Raw genomic sequence first — 20,237 nt, forward strand, 5'->3', positions numbered from 1 at the left:
TTATATTTTTAGACACAGTCTGCAGCTTGCTTTAATAAAAAAGGAAGAATATATACAGTAACAAACTAAATGGAAAAAAATAAATAAAAAAAGGAGACTAGCCATATAGTCCATATTGTTCAATTTAGCTGAGACTTCCCAAGCCTGGGTTTGCAGAACCTCAGAGAAATAAATTCAAAGCCCAAAACTCTGCTTCTGTTTCTTCAGTAGTAAGGCCAGAGAAATGTCTCATTATAGTGCAATATCTAATGCTAGTCTGTAACTCGGTCACAAGCAATACTCAGGAATGTCTCATTCTGGACAATACTTAATGTAAGTCTTTAATGCAATGTCTTATGTCAGTACTGTGAAATACTCAAGCAAGCAAAGAGATCACTGTGTAGCAAATGTTAATGTGAGTTTAATTTATGTGCAATATTAGGATTATCTGTTTAGAACATTACGGTATGTAGTAAGTAGTCATATATGTATTAATCTCTTGTTGTATGAAGTCTATGTGATACCTGCACATTTGAGTCTGGAGATGTGGAATTTTGTTCAGGTTTTACACTTGTGTGATTCTGACTGACAGTAAAGTTTACTGTGACTTTGAATTCATTACAACTGAAAGAAAATGTAAATGCCTTGGAGACCAATTGTAAAGTAGCTGTAAATCTAAGAATTGTAGAATTTCCCTTCTGCCACAATTATTTTTGAACTTGGATAGAGTTTACCTTCTCATAGCAACTGTTTGTGGTATGTCCTGTAAGATAGGGAATGGAATCTGATTAAACCAAATATCTTTTTTTAAATTTTTTCAGTGATGCTTGAAAGACCACATTTCTTTCTGTAGCAGTACAGCACTACATCAGTTCTGGTTAATCCTGGCATTGCTTTGTTTTCGAGGGACTCTGTTGTATTTTGTAGTTGTGTATTTTGCTTTGCCAAGTTAGCATTTTCAAGCTGCAAAGTATTTATAGACTGAGCACTACCTCCGAGTTATTTATTTATTTATTTGGCTTTTGTTAACCGGGTTAGTCCATCTGAGTCAATGGCCCGTTTTCAGTGGAGACCCAAGGAGAAAAGCTCCAACAATAGAAACATAAAAAGATACGATAGTAGGCAATATACAGAAACACAAGAAAAACAGTGCAGCAGTACAACATAAGCAAAAATTACATATGCAGTAATCAGGTGAAATGAATAACTGTAGTAAAAATAAAACAAAATGAAGTAAATACTAGTACGTTTAAGTATTTACAATAATGATAGATCTTACCCAAGTAGCATAATGTAGTGTTGTCTAGTGTATTGTATAGTGTACACTCTTGTCTATTGTAGTTATACCACAGTGAATGTATTTTTTCAGAATGCTGTTTTATTTGAGCATTGGTAGCTTATAAATCTTTTGCCAGTTTTTGTGGATTTTTTTGGACCACAGTATGCAATTGATGTAACTTATTAATGATTTCAGGTCTATGTTCAGCCATTAAATGGAAAAATCACTAAACAGCATTACATCGAAAATGCTGTTCAGTGAAACTCCTCATGTGGCGGGTGGCACCCCCTCCACATCCTCCACTAATTATATATACCAAATCCAAGATTGCAGTACAGTGGGGAAAGGGCAAATATCCTGATTCCTACCATAATCAAAGAGCTCAACGAACAACATGTTCGAGATTTGCTGTTCAATGCTTTTTCCGTTCAATGACTGAATGTATACCCAGTGATTTCTGTGACCATTATGAGTAGATTGCTACTGTCCATCTCAGGAATTTTACTGTGAGATATTCAGTTATCATATGTGTTGTCTTTTAACACAAAAGATGCAGCAATACTGTTATTTTCTACAGAAAGTGTTTGTATCACAAAAACTGTTATACATTTTTTGTAGTTATGAAGATAAAGGAGGTAGATGCAAGTCCTGTTGTTGCATTTCAGAGTATAGGACCATCTGCAGACACAGTTTCATTTGGGGCAGCCTTCTGTGTTAATTGTGAAGTGGGAAAATAATCCTCTTTACAGGAAAAAGCTGAAAGAAGAAGAAGATCAATTTGAAGAACATGGGAAGGCATTATCTTTACTGGTTTCACAGACTGTAATATCTTCCCCTGGAAAGACTTCTTGGTCAATTTGAGTAGGGATGACAACTTTGCTTTCCTGTTATGGACTGCAAACACTTTTCAGTAGAAATGGTCATTTTCTCCTTTATGGATGTATTCAGTTCTTCTCTTTGGTGTATTTTACTCATATTTCTCCTACTGTACCTGTGAACACCAGCAGTATAAAGCTGGAACATTTATTTGATGTTGTCGTACATAAAAGCTACAATAGGACTTAACAGTTTGAGTTTCTCTGTAGGTTCAGTGTACATACATGCATTGTGACATCCTCTCTCTCTCTGGCTGATCTGTTCTGCAAAGAATAGGAGGGCATTTTGAGATAGAAGAAGGTGGCATAGCACCAGAGGAATTCACAATGCTGAAGCATGAAGAGTGTTGGAAGATCTGTACAGCTGGATGAGACTGGAAGTTTATTTGTGTTTATTGAAAGATGTTTTTAATTGTTGTGCGATTGTTGCATAGTTTTTTGGTTAACCACATGATTACCAGAACTGCACCTCATAAATTAGTTACTTTAATTCACAGACTTTAAGCAGGAAGGAAGATCATAAGAAAACAGTGATCGTGTAATTTATCAAACATGCATCAAGACAAGGAGACAACGTAACATGACGTTGCAGTAAAAAGTATATTATTGGTAATATCACTTGAGATGGTGCGGGTAACAGTCTGTTAACCACTTTATGACTTACTGAATTAGCTTTTCCTAAATGAAGGGCAGGAAGGTTATGATGATACCTTCCCCCTTACAGGTGATATTAATGGTAATAATGATGTGTAGCCTGAAGAAACACTCTTAAATGTGTACACATTTTTATAATGATTTTACTGTTATTGAATTGTACTTGTGCTCATTTACTAACTGAAATAATTTCATGATTTAGGCAGTAATAGTCAATATTTAAAAATGTCTTGGTATAAGTAGCATTCTTGAAAGGTTTTACACAAAACTAGTACGCATGTTCTGTAAGTTACACAATTGCTGAAAAAACTACATTTAAGATACACTTTGAAATTGCTATATAAAGCTTGTAAAGCTACTGGTGGTCAGTGATCTAGTATTTAACTATGAACCTATGAAATACATAAACACATATATGCTCTTTTTATATTTTGTGGGTGTGTATCTAACCATAAAGAGGTTCTGTATTTTTTATAGATGATCCTTCACTTGATGTACTTTTGATTTTGTCCAGGACTACTTACTTTCTGCAGTTTGAAAGGAGTTTCTGTATAGCCCTGTAGTAACTCTGAAGCACCACCTGGTGGTACATGTTAGTGGTTGTCTGTGACCCGTAATAATCACATAGAATTCACCTGTGATAGTAAAAATAATTCCAAGAACATAATAATAATAATAATAATAATAATAAAGCAAACAAAAGAGTGAAGTGTTAGGTAATGTTAAATTTGTTTACTGGCAGTTTTTCTAAGTTTCATATAAAGGGAAACTAGACAATTGAAAGTACATCTTTTTTGTTGACAAAACTTAGAATACTGACCTAGTATGCAATACCTAACCTCAAATAACCTGCTCTTGGAAACACAACATGGCTTTAGGCCTCGGCACTGCACTACTACATTTTTCCAGTAAAATAAACTAACATAGAAACAATGGTCTACTTGTTTCCACCATGTTCTTAGACTTGTCAAAGCCATTTGATACTGTCTTGCACCAGCAAACTGCTCATGTGACTCTTCTCAGTAGGACTTTCATAGTACTCCTTGTTGTGGTTTTTTTAGTTACTTGTGTGGAAAACAGCAAGCTGTAAAATGGCAACAAACCTACTCATCTTTTCAGACAGTTACTGCAGGTGTCCCTCAGGGCTCTGTCTTGGGTCCTCTACTTTTTTATATATTTATTAATGACCTCCACACCTCCACTCACCATGGTAGTTTAGTTCAGTATGCAGATGACTGAGCATTAATATGTGTGGTCTCAACAATAGATAAGCTCCAAAACACTACCCCAAAATCTTTCTCTTCATTAGAAACGTGGCTTATAGAATCAAACCTCTTACTCAACCACGAGAAAACTAAGTTTATGTTTTTTTTTACTTTAAAGTTGCCAAAACTCAAAAATAATCAGTCAGCAAATGATACTGTCACTGAAAATGTAACTCACAGAAAACTACTTTCTGAAATATGACCATCATATACTGCACGCCATTAAATCTACACACCAGAAACTAGGGTCCCTTTATACGATCAATGAATTCCTTACAGATACTACAAGAAGAACTCTAGTCACTACCTTCTTATTGACAACTCCCTAATATGCCACTTCTATCCTAACAAACTTAAACAATACTCGAAGAAAGAAACTTGTCTCCTGCTAAAATCTTCTTCTTCTTCTTTCGGCTTTTTCCCGGTTAGGGGTCGCCACAGCGGATCATCTGTCCGCTAATGATTGGCAGTGGAGTTTTACAGTGTCAAGTTGCCAGCCCGGCGCCCAACCTTCCACAGAAGGCACACACATGCACACACTCATACCTAGGACCAATTTAGAGTGTCCAATCCACCTATTGCATGTCTTTGGGATGTGGGAGGAAACTGGAGCACCCAGAGGAAACCCACACGACCACAGGGAGGGCATGCAGACTCCGCACAGAAATCACCCCAGCCGAGAATCAAACTGGAGAACCTCTTGCTGTGAGGCAGCAACGCTAACCACTGCACCACCATGGCCGCCCTGTCTCCTGCTAAAATAAAATAACTAAATTTGCCACTAATCTCCCTCAGTTGTCACAGCTTAAAGCAATTAAACTGGCTTGAGCTACAAAACCACCTACCATATTCACAACTAACTACAGCACACAAACTCATTTATCATCCAGAAAAATGCCCTGCACTACAAAACTTATTACTGCCCTACTGTCCAGCAAGAGACCTCTGTTCTAATAACAAATTCTGATTACTTACAAATAAGTCAAATATTGCAGAGACTCACTCTACTCCCAACACACTGTTAAAATCTGGAATAGTATCCGTACACAAATTAAACTCTCAGACAAACTCAGTAGTTTTAAACCACTGCTTAAACAACATCTAAACCAGTTGTAGTCCTGAACATGCTCATCATAAGGTTAAAACTTTGTGTTCACTGTACAATACTCTCCAAATACTCTCCTTAAACAGAATACTCTCACTGAAATGACTAAAATTTTATACAGAACCATTGCCTGTGCAATTCAAGTTGCACGTAGGCTTTCTCTTTAGTAACTTCTACCGCTGTAAAATCTTAGAATGTATAAATGTAACTACTATTTGTGTATAAATGTAAATAGAAATGTGTGTTTAACTGGAACTTAATATAATGCAGTGTAAGCAAATGGAGCTTTTATCCCCAGGCCTCCACTGAAAATGGGTATTACCCAGTCGGACTTTCCCGATAAACAGAGACAAATAAATAAATAATAGTTTGCACAACCTTAGTGGGTGTTATATTAAGTTGGGGGACACCCTCTTCACCTCACCAAGAACTGTCAGGTTGTTGTTGTGATTATTGTTATTATTTTGATGAGTTTCAGTGACATCATTCCTAAGGGTACTGAGACTCAGTAAAACCTATCTTAAAAAAAAAAAGAACAGTAGAAAAGAGAATGTACCATATCTATAAGTATCCATTAAAGGGATTATATGGGGCTAAATGGGTATGTATCATCTGTATAAGAGAAATGAATTGTTTAATGTAAAACTGCTCATCAAAACATTTAAAAGCACATTGCAACAGCACTGGCAGGTGCTGAATGGTTTCCTTGTTAATAGTTTGTCATTTCACTGTGGTTCAATTAAGACATTAGGTGTCTGCCTTACTAATAATAGTCTGGTATAGAACAGAACTGCTTTAAATTAAGATATCATTCTATAAACTTAAATAACAGTACAGTTGTGAGAAAATGTTTCCTTTGTTTTATTCTCATGTATATATCACTTTAGGATTCCTTGCTTACAATTCTGCCTAGTGCCAAGAACAACAACTGAAGTTAATGGAGAGGTACTTACATAGATGACAGGCCAGCTTAGGATGCTGTTAGAGCAATTCCTCTCAAGTTACTACCTGTGGAGGCTTGAAATGGTCATTTTGCCTTAACCTGCCAATGATGGTGTGAGGAGTTCTCATGGAGATACTGCGCTGTGAACTACTGTGACTTTAGTTTTAGGCAGCACAGGGGATTTTAATTGTATTCTTTTAGTAATGTTATAATCATTCACATATTGCAGTACCCCTATTTAATGCATTTTTTTTCTTTGTTGTTCAGTGGAATAAAGTATGATTATTGTATGCTGTAATATTTCTGATTCCTGTAACTCTAGAGTAAATACAAGTGAAAACACCCTGAAGAATGATTTGTAAGGGTTTAAGCTTTCTTATGAACGTGTGAACCTGTTAAAGCTTAGCAGACATAACATAAAAAGTATTTAAGATCATCTTGGACACTAGAGACATTTTATAATTTATGTTTTCAGTAATTCACAAAACACAACCTTGGTTTCATGGAAGAATCTCCAGAGAAGAATCACACAGACTGATCTCCCAGCAAGGACTAGTGGATGGGTAAGAGGCAGTGTGAAGATTATTACAGACTAGTCCTTACTTAGGCATAATTCTCTCCCTGCAGTGTATATTACTAATATGTGGATGAACAGGCTTATAGTGAGTGAACATTATTTATGGTGTCCATTCTGAATCTTTACAGCCCCCTGTCATCTATTGCACAGAGCTATAATTCCTGGTCATACGTTAGGAAAGAACCAACACATGTTCTGCATATCTCTATCAAAATGCATGCGATAGAATGAACTAAATTTATGACTACTTATTCTGATGTATTTCCCGTTATAAATGTATTTTATTAGTGGCATTAAACTTCATATAAATATTCTTCCTCCCATCGTCTCTCAACTTGCCTGCTGCACAATAGTTTATCTCTCTCTTTCTTTTTCCATTTCTTCTCATTCCTTTGGCTGTTTATAAAATGGTGATGAACAGTGTTCAAAATATTGTAATCTGTTTATACATCAAAGACTTGACTTAAATGTATCTATGTGCGTGAGTGTGTGTTTGTGTATTTATGTGTATGCAGTTATGCAGCTGTAATATGTATTTACAGTGCACTGCTTTAGGACATATACTAATGTTTTCCTTACACACTTTTTTTATTCTTCTAGCTTATTTCTTCTCAGAGATAGTCAGAGTAGCCCCAGAACATTTGTACTTACACTGTGCCATCATCAGAAAATCAAGCATTTCCAAATAATGCCAGTAAGTATACTGTTTGTATATTATACATTAGTTACCTTATTCCTGCAGTTCTTTTGTTTCATTTTAAAAGAATTGGAAAAAACATATAGATGTATTGCAAAAAAAAAAAAAGTTATAATAATTTTGCTTGTCAAGTTTCTGAAATGTTTCAATAATTTCTCTTTCACCAGGCTACATCTAAGATATTTGTAGGTACCGAGATACTAGATCAAACAAAAACTTTTCCAGAAAACTGACTGAGACAGCCACAGCCTTCTCATGAAATTTCCAATCCATTCTTTCCCTTCTAATTTGTTGTCCTACTGCTGACTGACAAACTTGGTAAACTGTGCAGTTACTTGGTGAGGCTGTCTGCATATGGCTGTCTTAAAAATTAGCTGGCATATTGAGTATTTCTGTTATTTGTAAGGAGCCTCTTTTTAGAATGGAACACTTTGGTACTGCTTTCCAGTGTCTTTTTCTGCAACTCTTCTGAATTTTTTGGTGCATCCCTTTGTATTATGTACAGCACCCCCCATCACTGGGGTCATGTTATGTGTATTTCAATTGTCCCCCAGTTCTTTCTAGCTACTCCCACTCTTTAGATACAGTCATGCAGCTCATTGGAAAAATTCCTGCATTTAATGCCTAATCCCCCATGTGGATATATTTATCATATCATAGGTTGTACAACCACCTTTGCTGTCTTTTTTCTTCTTTTTTCCAGTATATACTATTGTTGGGTATTACTTCTTTCAGCATTTGGACCCAGCAACTGCCCTATGTTCAAGGTGTGAAGAAGGGTGATCTGAAGTGCAGTTCCTGCATGATTTCAAGCTCTTTCTGTACCAGCATTTCTGAATGCTGATACACAAAGGGAAGTGAGCACATCAGAGCTTTATGTGAGGTAAACTGTGGCAAGCCAATTGCTATTGTTTCCTTTGCACTTCTTAAAGCCAGAGTAAGAAAGTGGGCAGACCTTTTTTTTTTTTTTTTATTTTATTTTTTTTGCTTTCTAATGAAGAGTGCATAATCGAATACCAGGGAAGGGGACACATACCTAGCTGGTAGAGTAGGGCACCGCTTGTGTAAGATATGCCAGCATAACTAGCTGGGGTTTTGTAAATTAATTTATGTTGTTTGTGTATCCAACTGATTTATACAGATGCTTGTGTTAAAAATGTATTTGTAAAGCTGATTGTGTTAAAAATATATCAACAGTGGGTCCTGCTGGACAGAAAATATACATGTATGTCAAACTGTATTGTAACTGAGGAAATCTATATATTTTTAACAGAGGATGCTAGAAGGGAAGGGGTTGACCTAAGCCCAACTTTCCTTAAGAAAAAAATAGCTTGTAATTTAATTAATTGGTTTAGGCCATAAAGATTTTATCTCACAGGCCTGAATGCAGCCAGAGACACAATGGTTGGGCTGCAATCCTACTCTTACTGTCCTTAATGTTGAACTAATTGCCACCCTGGGGTGCCAGAGAATGGCTGGTTAGTCTCTGCAAGAATGATGAAAGGGGTGGAGTTGTTTTACATTCTCCAGATGCTGTAAGAAACCTTATCAAAGCTCTGTGTGTGAATTCTGACACATCTGTACCAAATCCTAGTTCAAGTTTCTACTGAGGGGGTCTACTGAGGAGGTACTGAGAATCACAGAGTCAGGTGATCAGATGTGATGTCATTCTGTAGCCAACACTGAAATTGCATTTTAGGTACTAGTAAGAGATGTGACAGAGGACACTCAGCATTCTGTTTTTGGGAACCTGTCAACAAAGACCACTCATCCACTTCATCTTCCCTTGCTCTAGCCAGTAAGTAGGGAACAGTAATTCTTTAGTTAGAAAATATAGTGAGATTAGTTAAATACTGTTTTCTGTACCTGTCTGAATCTTTTCATCTGTGTTATTTTTTTATATTTCCTGTGAATTGAAACTCTGGTGTTTATTGTAAATAGATATTCAGTATTTTCATGTTTTCTATTTTATTATTTATTATTAAGTATATATGAACCTTTCATTGTGTCTGGTCTTTTAGAAAATAGTTTAACATGTGAGAGTAATTGCATTTATTTGATGGCACTGTGGGCTTCATGCTCCTGAAAGACTTGCTCCCTGGAAACACTACCATTTGTATAAATATTAATTTTACTAAGAATAATTGAGTACCCTGATAAGAGCTTTAAAGTAGCTGGCTGGTGGCAGTGAATCAACCTTATAGTCAGGACAGAGGGGGTATAGCTGGTAAATCTGTTCCAGCCTTTCCCAAGTGTGTATGTGAGTGAGTGTGTGTGTGTGTGTGTGTGTGTGTGTGTGTGTGTGTGTGTGTGTGTGTGTGTGTGTGTGTGTGTGTGTATACATGTATGTATATGTCTTTCGGCTTTTCCCGGTTAGGGGTCACCACAGCGGAACTCCAGTCCGCTAATGATTGGCAGTTGATTTTTACATACCGGCTTGCCAGGCCTGATGCACAACCTTCAAGAAGGTAAGCCTATTCATGCATGTCTCCACGCAGAAGACGCTCTAGCTGAGAATCGAACGGGACAGCATCTTACTGTGAGGCAACAATGCTACCGCAGCACCACCACTATGGGTGTGTGTGTATACATGTGTGTGTGTGTGTGTGAAAATCAAATCTTAAAGTGTGTGTCACCTACTTGGAACAGGGACACAAAGCACTTATTTCTGCAGAGAGAAAGGTGAAGTCTTATTTGGGGCCTGGAGAAGTCGTCTAGCCCCAGGTCTGGAGTCTGCTACCTGTGTGCTCTTAAGGGAAATTGTGCTTGGTGCAGAGAGCTACATCTGAAAATATTGTGTATATCCATTTTTGTTCTAAATGAATGTTCCACATCAGTGTCAGTGGTGAGGATTGAGGATCCTTGATTACTGGCCCAGAGAAGGGATATCACAGGACTTTTTGCTCTTCCAGTGAAGAGCTGGGGCAGAAAGGGAGTGTTTACCTGGCTCAGAGTGCAAGTAGAATGGAGCACAGAGGGACCTTTTTTTTCTCTCTTCAAATGAAGAGCTGGAGAAGTGAGTGCTTGTTCAGAGAATGGCCACAGGTGCCATAAAGTCTAGCTATGCATCTACTTGAACCCATGGCCCAACACCATCAAACAAGCCTAAAACCTTCATCATTATCCAGCCCTTCTTGCAGTAGAAGGGTCCCCCTGCACAAGGACCAACAAGAGGATTTGGTCAGTGATGCCAAATAGTAGCAAGAAAAGCAGATAGTGTAATACTATATTTGATAGAATTTTGGTTTGGTATCAGAAATTATAAGATATGGGGGGATTTTTGAGAGAATCAGGTTTAAAGTCAAATGAAATGATTGAAGTGTGCAAAGGAAATGAAATCACTCGGTCACGATTAGAAGAGCTCCCAGAAGGGTGTGAGATCTGTAAAGTTGGCTGGCAAACAGTGATACTGAATGAGTAAAAATATGAGAAAAATGAGGTTGATCTATGCATAGCAAGAGATGTATTTCATTGAAAAGTTTTGCCCACGCTGCAGATCTAAGCATCATAAAAAGAAGTGTTCTGTGATAAATCAAGTGAGTAGAAACAGCATAAAGAGGAATCATTTTTCAAAGTACGTGAAATAAAAGAATTTAATATTCAGTGTAAGAGGTTGTGTAGTGCAACAAAGTCAAAAATTGATTATTTTTGCACAGTTTGTATTGCTAATGTGTACATAGTTAATAATGTGCAGGAAAAGGACCGAGGAACTGTATGATTAGACAATCATTTGGAAGTCTAGGCAGAGAAGTTAAAAGTTAATAAGACCATAGTTTTCAGATGGGAAGCTGGTACAGAGTGTTTTGTTTGCTCAAATGTTCGTTGCACTGAATTTGAAAGAAAGTAAACTGAAGCCACTGTTGTTTAATTAGCTTATTTAAGGTATCATGTAGAATCATTAAAACATAAAAATAAAACAATACATAATCCTTTTCCCTATAGTTGATGTAAAAATGTCCATTTTTATTGCAGTGTTTGATTCCAAAGAACAACTGTTGAAATATTGTTACAAAATTAATCCTGTGAAAATATGCAGAGTGATGGAGAGAATCATTTGTTTATTGGCTTGGGCTACTTACTAAAGTAGTTGTCCTATTCATGTGTGTCTTACAGAGTTTATAGTAGTATATGTTTCGAGGAAGGTTGCAGTAGTTTTATGAAGGAAGAGCTAGATGAATTCCATGAAAAGCACAAGTGTGGTTAAGAACCACACTGAGCATACTGAATGGGTAAACATCACAGTTTATATATGTGTATATATATATATATATATATATATATATATATATATATTTATATATATATATATATATATATATATATATAATAGTTTCTTAAGAGTATAATGAAACCTTTAAAAAGGGAGCACTGTCTGCATTATGAAGACAAAGAAATGGTGGCTGCCTTGATAGGAGCAAAGGATTGCTGCAAATCAGCAAGAGTGGCCAAGGAAATTTAATGAACAAAGCTCCAAGCTGTATACTTTAAGTTAGTCTGTGGGAAGATTCACATGTAGGAAGGTACCGGTTTCTCAAATTTCCATTTGGCATTTTATTGGCATGTGAAGTGTTTTAAAGAGCTGTTGAAGATAACTGTGGGTGGTGTTAATATTACTGATAACATATCAGGGCGAGTACAGACCAATGAAGAGACTAATTGAGTTACTGAGGAAACTAAGAAGGGAAAACCCCAATCTCAACAAAAGAAGGAGGGAGATTAAAGTAATAGAAGTGAGATATATGAAAAACGTCTTAATGTTTGAAAATCTGAAACTATAAACTGCTATGAGAGTTCTTGATCTGTGTAGTACTTCTGAATTTTATACTGTGTTTGGCAAAAATAAGCTTAACATTAAAGAAATTATTGAAGCAAGATGTAAACTGTTACTAGAGTACAGAAAAAATGAAATACTTAAGCAGTTAGCAACATCTGCACTTAAAATATTTTGAAGAAGGCAAGGCTTTCTTGTGGCAAGTAGACAGATTTAACAGAAGTGGTGCAATGATTCTCCAAAGTAGGTAAACCAGATGGCTAGAAGTCTGTAACCTTGTAAAATGATTGTATCAAATAGAAGTGTTAAATTAATATACTTATGGGAAATAGTATTGGTAGAAAGAGACTGTCACTGATTACATAACATGTTTAAGAAGCTGTTGCACAAGGTACTGCCAGGGATGCTGGGAATGTTGCTGAGAATAGAGATGTATGAGTTGTTATGAAGTATAATCTTGGAAAGGAGATGCACACAGCAGATTAGCTGACTTATTAATATTTGCCAGAACAGCAAGAAGATTGGTTTGGTTATAAACTGGAAATTAACTGGATAATTTCACAGTTACTTTTAACTGAACAGAAGCTTTAAAAGAGTTTATCTTTAAGATTGTAGTGCTGGTTTACTTGTCTTTACACAACTTAGGTCCTTCTTACATGAAAGAGTTAGTGTTGCCATATACCCTGACCAGGGCTCTATGTTTGACCACACAGGGACTGCTGGCACTTCCACAGGCATGCTTGGAAAACTCTAGAGTTTGTTCATTTGTTTGATAGACTCCACACCTATAGAATAATCTAGCTGTGTGGCTCTGGGAGTGTCCACTGCTAGCTTTTTTTCACTTATCACTTATGAACTACTTTTTTGATATTGTACATGACAGTTTCACATCAGTACTGATATTATTTGTTTTATCGTGTGTTTCTTTTAAATCCCATTTTGATTTCATTTTTAAATTTTATCTGTTGATATCTTTAGTCTATGTGTATGTAATATTTAGTGAAAACACCCAAGTAAAGTTGAAGTTGTTTTGTCCCCCGCTAACCAGATATCTAAAGCTACCATAGTTACCCATTATTTTACAGCCAGCTCTCCCAATGTTTAGATAAGCCAGTACCTGTTCTATATAGGTATGTTGGGAAATTCAGGGGTAAATCCATATGGTGGAACTGTTAGATAAACAGTCTTTGTAATAGGAAAAGAAAATTGTATGGTTTGTATAAAAAATGTATCCACCATCTGTGGGGAAGGTCTGCTTGGATCTTAAATGCATCATTAGGAGGAATAAGGCTGATTAGTGAAGATACTGTCCTTTGAGTAGTAAACTCACAAGGCTTTTAAAACTACATTAGAAATATTAGAAGTAATGTTCAGTATTGCTCTGAACTTGAAGTAAGGTGCACTATCTTTTTTGCTGCCAAAGTCATAGCAATTGTCCTTGGTAGATATGTTTAGCTCAAAAATGTCTAAATTGGGGGCGTGGCCAAGATGACAATCTGGTAGCAGCACTTTCACACAGCTCTCTTACCTCACTGCTATTTCTGACAGGAATTTTATAAAATAAGGAAAACCTAAGGATATTTCTACTGCCAAAAGACTTAAAACAATTTGGAGCATCTATAGAAGAAATCTAACTGCTTGGCAGCAAAAAATTCCTGTCAAACAAACTACTAGAAAATCATTACCACCATCAGGTATTCACCATGAGCCATCTCATGAACTCAGCACAGGATCCTTCATTAAAAATTGAATTACATTCTCTTATCTCAAACATTCAGGAACTCACAACTAAAATTGACAAAATGGACAACAAAATTGATTTCTTTGAAGAGAGATGTTCACAGCAATTAGAACAACTTCAAGAAATGTTTACACAACAGAAAGGGCAAATTTCACTCATGGAACAGTCCTTAAATGACATTAACTCCAGACGAATTTCTGCTACAACAAAATACATATTTGATGGATAAGTTTGATTATATGGAAAATCATTTAAGAAGAAACAACATCTGAATATATGGTTTACCAGAAAGAGCTGAAGGGGACAATATAATAAACTTCCTCACCACTTGGATCCCAAATGTGCTGAAATTGCCTGAAGCCCTTTCATATGGCATAGAACGTGCACACAGGTCTTTAACATCTTTAGGAAATACATCTTTAACCAAAAGTAAACTGAGATCTATAATTGTGAGATTTTTCTGCACACAGGATAAAGAACTTATTTTTAAAAATACATGGACAAACTCACCAATCAAATATAATGATGCATTAATTAGATCTGATAATGACTATTCTGCAAAAGTGTTTTCCAAAAGAAAAGAATTTCTGCCAGCAGTAACCCAAAGAAGAAACAACTGAAAACACACCTTTTGTTTCCAGAAAGACTTAGAATTTTTCTACCAGAAGGAACAAAAATATTTGAAACAGTGGACTTGGCAATAAAATATCTCACCAATAATAACATCTTAACACAAGAGGTATCTATGGACTGGACAAATAGTACTTCAAAAAGAAAAGCAAAAGTAAATAACTGGAAGACAGTAGAACAGAAGAAGAAAAAAACTAAAGGGCAAATAAATCTTTTGTGATGTATATTTAAATGTCTTAATTAATGTTATATGAGCAGTAAGAATACATCCTGGTAAACAACTCATCCAAACAGGTAACTTTCCCCTGTATAGTTACTCATTTAAGTGTATCAGAAGTTAATATAAAGTAAACAAATTTCTTAAAATCATTACAGTCCATATACGCATACTATTATAGTATGCTTAGATTACTTTATATACTTAACTTTACTTAGTACTGCTATTTATTTGATAAAATACATAAAATAACATTTAACATATGTCATATGATTAAAACAAACTTTATACAGATATGCCTCTCATTTTGTAGATTTTCTCTAACATAGAAGTAATATACTAGCATTTCTATCTTTAAATCCTTCAAACTGTGTCATTATCATAATATCGCTTTTTATTTTTCTATAATCATCTAAGGGTTACTTTATATTTATTAGTCAAAACATATAAATCTCTACTTAGCATACATCTCACTCGTTAAGTATAGATCATTAACAAATACAAATGTCATTCTGTGGGTCTCCAGTAACATGGGAACACATAACAAATCTATTAAATTAATAAATTAATGGAACAAATTTATTTAGATAACATTAATGAATACAGATTTATTCTAGACACATTGTTGCAAAATCAAATGCTTCAAACTGAAGTGAATGTTTGTTAAAGTGTTTAACCAATGCTTCATATTTAGTCTTGTTTAACATATTACAAACTCGTCAAATGAATAGTTTCACACATAAATTATACACTTGCGAACATTACTGTTTAGCAAGCTTTGCCTACACTATAAAGAAGAAATTGCCAATTTTCTTACCACTTCATCCTGGAGATGTTAGTCTGAATCACATAGCTACAGTCGCACAGAAACACATCAAATCCCCACTGCGAGCACTTTCAGCTTACGTGTGTTGACCTCTGAACTTCTGCAGTCACAACATCAAGAGAAAGTGACGTTAACGTCAAACACACTCTCTTCCCCTAAAGCGACACCACTATTACTCATTTACACATCTCTAATGGGTATTTAGTACCTCAGTAAACCAAACAGTCTTATTGCAGTAAACACTGGACAGGGGGCTAGTCAGCTGCTGTGTTTTTTTTTGGAAAGTAGTTATTTCATGTTTTAAATTGATTGGAATATAAATTTATGTGATTACCCCCCTTCCTATGCCTTCCAATGGAGCTTTTCACCATGAATCTCAACTAAAGAGAGGTGTAGCCATTCTGTTTTGACACTCAAAGCCTTAAATGTAAATATTTTAAATGAATTGATCATTTAAAGTGCTGAAGCTCTCTCAGTGATTAGGTGGTATATTGTGATAATTACTTGGTTTGCGATTCTGCTGAGCAGATGCATGGCACTTGTGCTGTGCATACATATAAGAAGGAATTAGCATATGACAAGATATTCAAAGTGAGGGCCGACCTTTGCAGGATCAAAGCATGGTGCTGATTGTGGAGAGGATTGGCAGATTGATGTTGGTTACGTGTTTGCCCCCCTGCTGCTGTTTGCACTGTTCATGAGGGGTTAAAGGAGTCTAAGGAACCAGGTGGGTTCTGGGGCTGGTGCAGAGGAGCGATTGATTGGGTGGCTAGTCCAAATCATCTTGAGCCTTTTTGTTTGTATATAGACGAAAGACTAGACGAAAGATAGCACGAAACACATTACAGATCCGATCATTTAGAGATTCGTAGCCCCACCAGACGCACAGTAATAAGCCCCACCCCATCCCCGCCTTTCACCCAGCATCACAGCAACATCATTAAGCAGGCCCAACCAATTACTCACTCTCCCTACTTGACAACTTTAATACACATAACATCCTGAAGCTGGAAATTCTGGCAAGTTACAAGCTGTTAATATGATGCAGATAAATACAGAATATTCTGAAAATACATCTTAAGACACTTTATTTTACACATAGAATGACACTGCTCAGTTGGTAGCCTCAAAATAATAAAAGTATCGGACCACAGTCATAACACTCAGAGAAAACTACTTTACTGTTATTGTTTCCTGCTCCAATTTTTATTAAAGAGAGATAAATGAACAGCAACATTGCATACTTATCTTTCTTTGACAATGTCATTCACTTATTTGCAAGCAATAAATTACTCCAGAGCCACTTACTCACACAATGAATTTCAACTAAATCACTAAGTTCTTACAATTTTTCAAGGAAAAAAACATTGTTTTATTTGATTTGAAAAGGCCATTCATATTACAAGTAATAGAACATTTATTTAAAAAAAATAATAATACAGCATTAAACCTTTTTAAGTTTAACGTGATGAAACTATGTGGGCTTGCAGTCAAGGATGCTTCTAGGCAGCTATCACAAAATGTACATACTCTGCACTTATAGAAGTATTGATAAGTAACAAAGATTACATATATATTTCTGCAAAATATATGTTCTGTGCTTGAGTGCTAACATAGTCTAAATGGAACAGAGCTGATCTCTCTCTCTTGAAGTACAATAATTTTCTATTACAGCAGTTGCTACTGTTATTTTGTATGTTGATTATGTAAAATGTTGTAATGCTGTTCAGCTTACTGCAGAGACTGCACAATAGACGAGTATTATTCAGAAGTAAACAAAGCAGAGATATTTACTGACAAACCATACAAACTTGTGTATAAAATCAAACAAGGCTACTTCCTCAAAATTATGTTGTTAGAAATATTGTAAAATTGCTTATTGAATATACACAATTCTGTTACTATTTCAGAAATGATCTTATTAGTGCAGAGAAACATAACATTGAAACTAATTCTGAAATAATAATAGAAGATACATATGACGCAAAGATATTATGAAACAAAATAGTGTGAAATTGGAAAGATTATAATATATGTATATATATATATATATATATATATATATATATATATATAAAAAACAGCATATGTGTGTGTGTATATATGTATGTGTATATGTTTGTGTGTGTGTGTGTGTATGTGTGTGTGTATATATATATATATATATATTAAGGATTGATGGTTCTTGCTCACATGATTTCTTACTTTTTTTGAAGAAAATCCTTATATATTAACAACTGACTTACTAAAATAAGTCCTTGAAAACAATTTTAAGAAATAATGTATATAGTTTGTTGACTACTCACAAGGTTATTGTTAATTTTGAAATGCTTTTATTTTTATAATCAAATATGAATAGAAATGCTACAGTGAAATCTGATATAAAATATTTAATACTTTGATAAAAGTATTATTCAATATAGAAATACTCAAGTGTTTTATCTCGGAATTTAATATGTAAGGAGAAATGTTGCACTGAAACTGATTTATAATGACGTTGATTGTACATCTGATCGACTTTTTAAGAAAAAGAGTCTCATTAATCCACATTTACCGCCTGACTTGGACCTTTTTTGACTGCTGTGGAGAGGGACTTGTATTCTTCTTCTTCCACGGTACACTCGGACTTGGCTGACAATCTAACTAGAGCTGAATTTGAAGCCTTAGCAGCTTTGAAAGCCAATGACAAAGTCATTATACGACCCGCCGATAAAGGCGGATGTATTGTGGTCATGAATAGGTGTTTCTATTTAGATTCTATGATGGATATGTTGTCGACTGATGCATATGCATCTGTTACTCTAAAAGATGTTGAGAGTTCTCAAAATTTAATATTTAATATGTTGGTAGAATGTAGATCTCTAGGTTTACTAACAAATGAATTGTTTGAATATTTTGTAGTACAATCTCCAGTTATACCCTGCATCAATGGACTTCCAAAGATCCATAAACACGATACTTTACCACCATTTCGACCGATTGTTGCTGGGGAAGGGTGGCTCACTGAGCCCCTCTCCATCTATTTAGACCATCATCTGAAAAAGGCTTTAATTCGTTTTGATTATGTCTTAAAAGACACAAGCCAATTTCTGGGTGATTTATACCAGTGTGTTAGTGGTTTTGATAATTTACATGGAATGCTTTTGGTCACGATGGATGTGACCTCTTTGTTTACATGCATCCCCAATCAGCGTGGGGTTGAATTGGTTAAATCATTGTTACTTGAAACTCTTACACCTACAGAGGCTGATTTTCTCTATTACTTGAGACAGTGCTAGAGCATAACTATTTTGTCTTTTTAGACAGATATTTTAGGCAGACAACAGGGGTAGCAATGGGCACTTGCTGTGCCAATTCCTATGCCAATTTGGTTATGGTAGCCTGGGAGAGAGAGGTCATGTTGACATGTACCAACATTGTCTTTTATAGACGCTTTGTCGACGACCTCTTTCTCCTTTGGCGTGGCACAAGCAGTGCCCTGGATTTGTTTTTCCAGCATGTGAACAACCTAGAAGGATTTCTGAGGTTCACCATTGACTATTCCTTAAGTTGCATTAATTATTTGGATGTCTCTATCTTGATTGAGAATGGGTCTATATGTACTAAGGTTTTTAGGAAACCTTGCTATAGAGCATCATTCCTAAAACCTGACAGCATGCACCATCCCAAAACGTTTGATAACATCATTAAGGGCCAAGCTCTTAGAATTTCACGATTGTGTTCGGATGATAAGATGTTTCAATCTGAATTTATTAGACTTAGACAATGTTTTCTAGATAGAGGTTATCTTCCAGAGAAGGTTGATTCAGTTTATACTGAAGTTATTAGACTTAGACCCAATAGAGGCAAACCATATTTTTCTAAATCTACACCACGTTCTTGCAAGTTATCTCCACCTAAGCAGACCGCCTTGATTCTGCCGTATAGTAAGAATATACAATCTGTACAACAAGCTATACAGGATAATTGGAATATCCTTACTACAAATGCTGACACACAATCTGTAGTGGGTAATTATCCACGATATGTTTTTAGCAATTTAAAAAATCTGAAACAGCATCTCTGTTTTCCAAGGCTGATCACCAACACTGTGCACCGGTCTTTGCCATATGATCTAGGCACCCGTAAATGTGGTCTATGTCCTCAGTGCATGTACATTGACACATCTCGCTTTTTTAGGAACCCCAATGATGGACGCCTCTGGGAGTTGAGATGTCAGTCAGATTGCAATACTAGGAATGTCATTTATGTAGCGTGTTGCCAGACATGCTACATGTTTTATGTGGGAAAGACTAATCGCTCCCTTCGGGAGCGTATTAGAGACCACATATATTGCTTCAATAGATTGGAAACTCACAGTGCAGTAGCTAAGCACATGTTATCCTTTACAGGACATGTGTTTTTATTTCAGGTTTTGTGCGTTTCCTCCACTAGTGTGCGCGGTGGGGATCAAGTTAACTGTACTGAAACTTTTGAAACTATGTGGATATTGAGGCTAGCGGCCCATCGTGGCAGGGGTTTAAATGACTATGTGCCACTTAAACCCATATTAAAGGCTAGGCCCCTGAAATGAATCAACCGCTTATTTGGTTTACACTAAGTTCAGCACAGTTCTATATATTGGACGTATTCATCATTGCTTTTCGAATACGACATGTATTCTTTATTTTGCAATGTA

At 35.8% G+C, this 20,237-nt stretch overlaps 1 protein-coding gene across 5 annotated transcripts in view; it reads left to right on the forward strand.

Moving 5' to 3' along the window:
* The window catches only part of GRB10 (growth factor receptor bound protein 10), a 2,734,830-nt gene that overhangs the window by 2,679,372 nt on the left and 35,221 nt on the right, over nt 1-20,237 (forward strand). For all 5 annotated transcript variants that reach the window (XM_044064795.1, XM_044064794.1, XM_044064798.1 and 2 more), the window contains 2 exons: nt 6,576-6,663; nt 7,278-7,371. In XM_044064795.1, coding sequence (XP_043920730.1) covers nt 6,576-6,663; nt 7,278-7,371 — 182 coding nt within the window. The remainder of the gene's footprint in view (nt 1-6,575; nt 6,664-7,277; nt 7,372-20,237) is intronic.

The sequence above is a fragment of the Protopterus annectens genome, chromosome 3.part0 (assembly GCF_019279795.1).
Source record: "Protopterus annectens isolate FY-2018-M chromosome 3.part0, PAN1.0, whole genome shotgun sequence".
Taxonomy (NCBI): Eukaryota; Metazoa; Chordata; order Ceratodontiformes; family Protopteridae; genus Protopterus; species Protopterus annectens.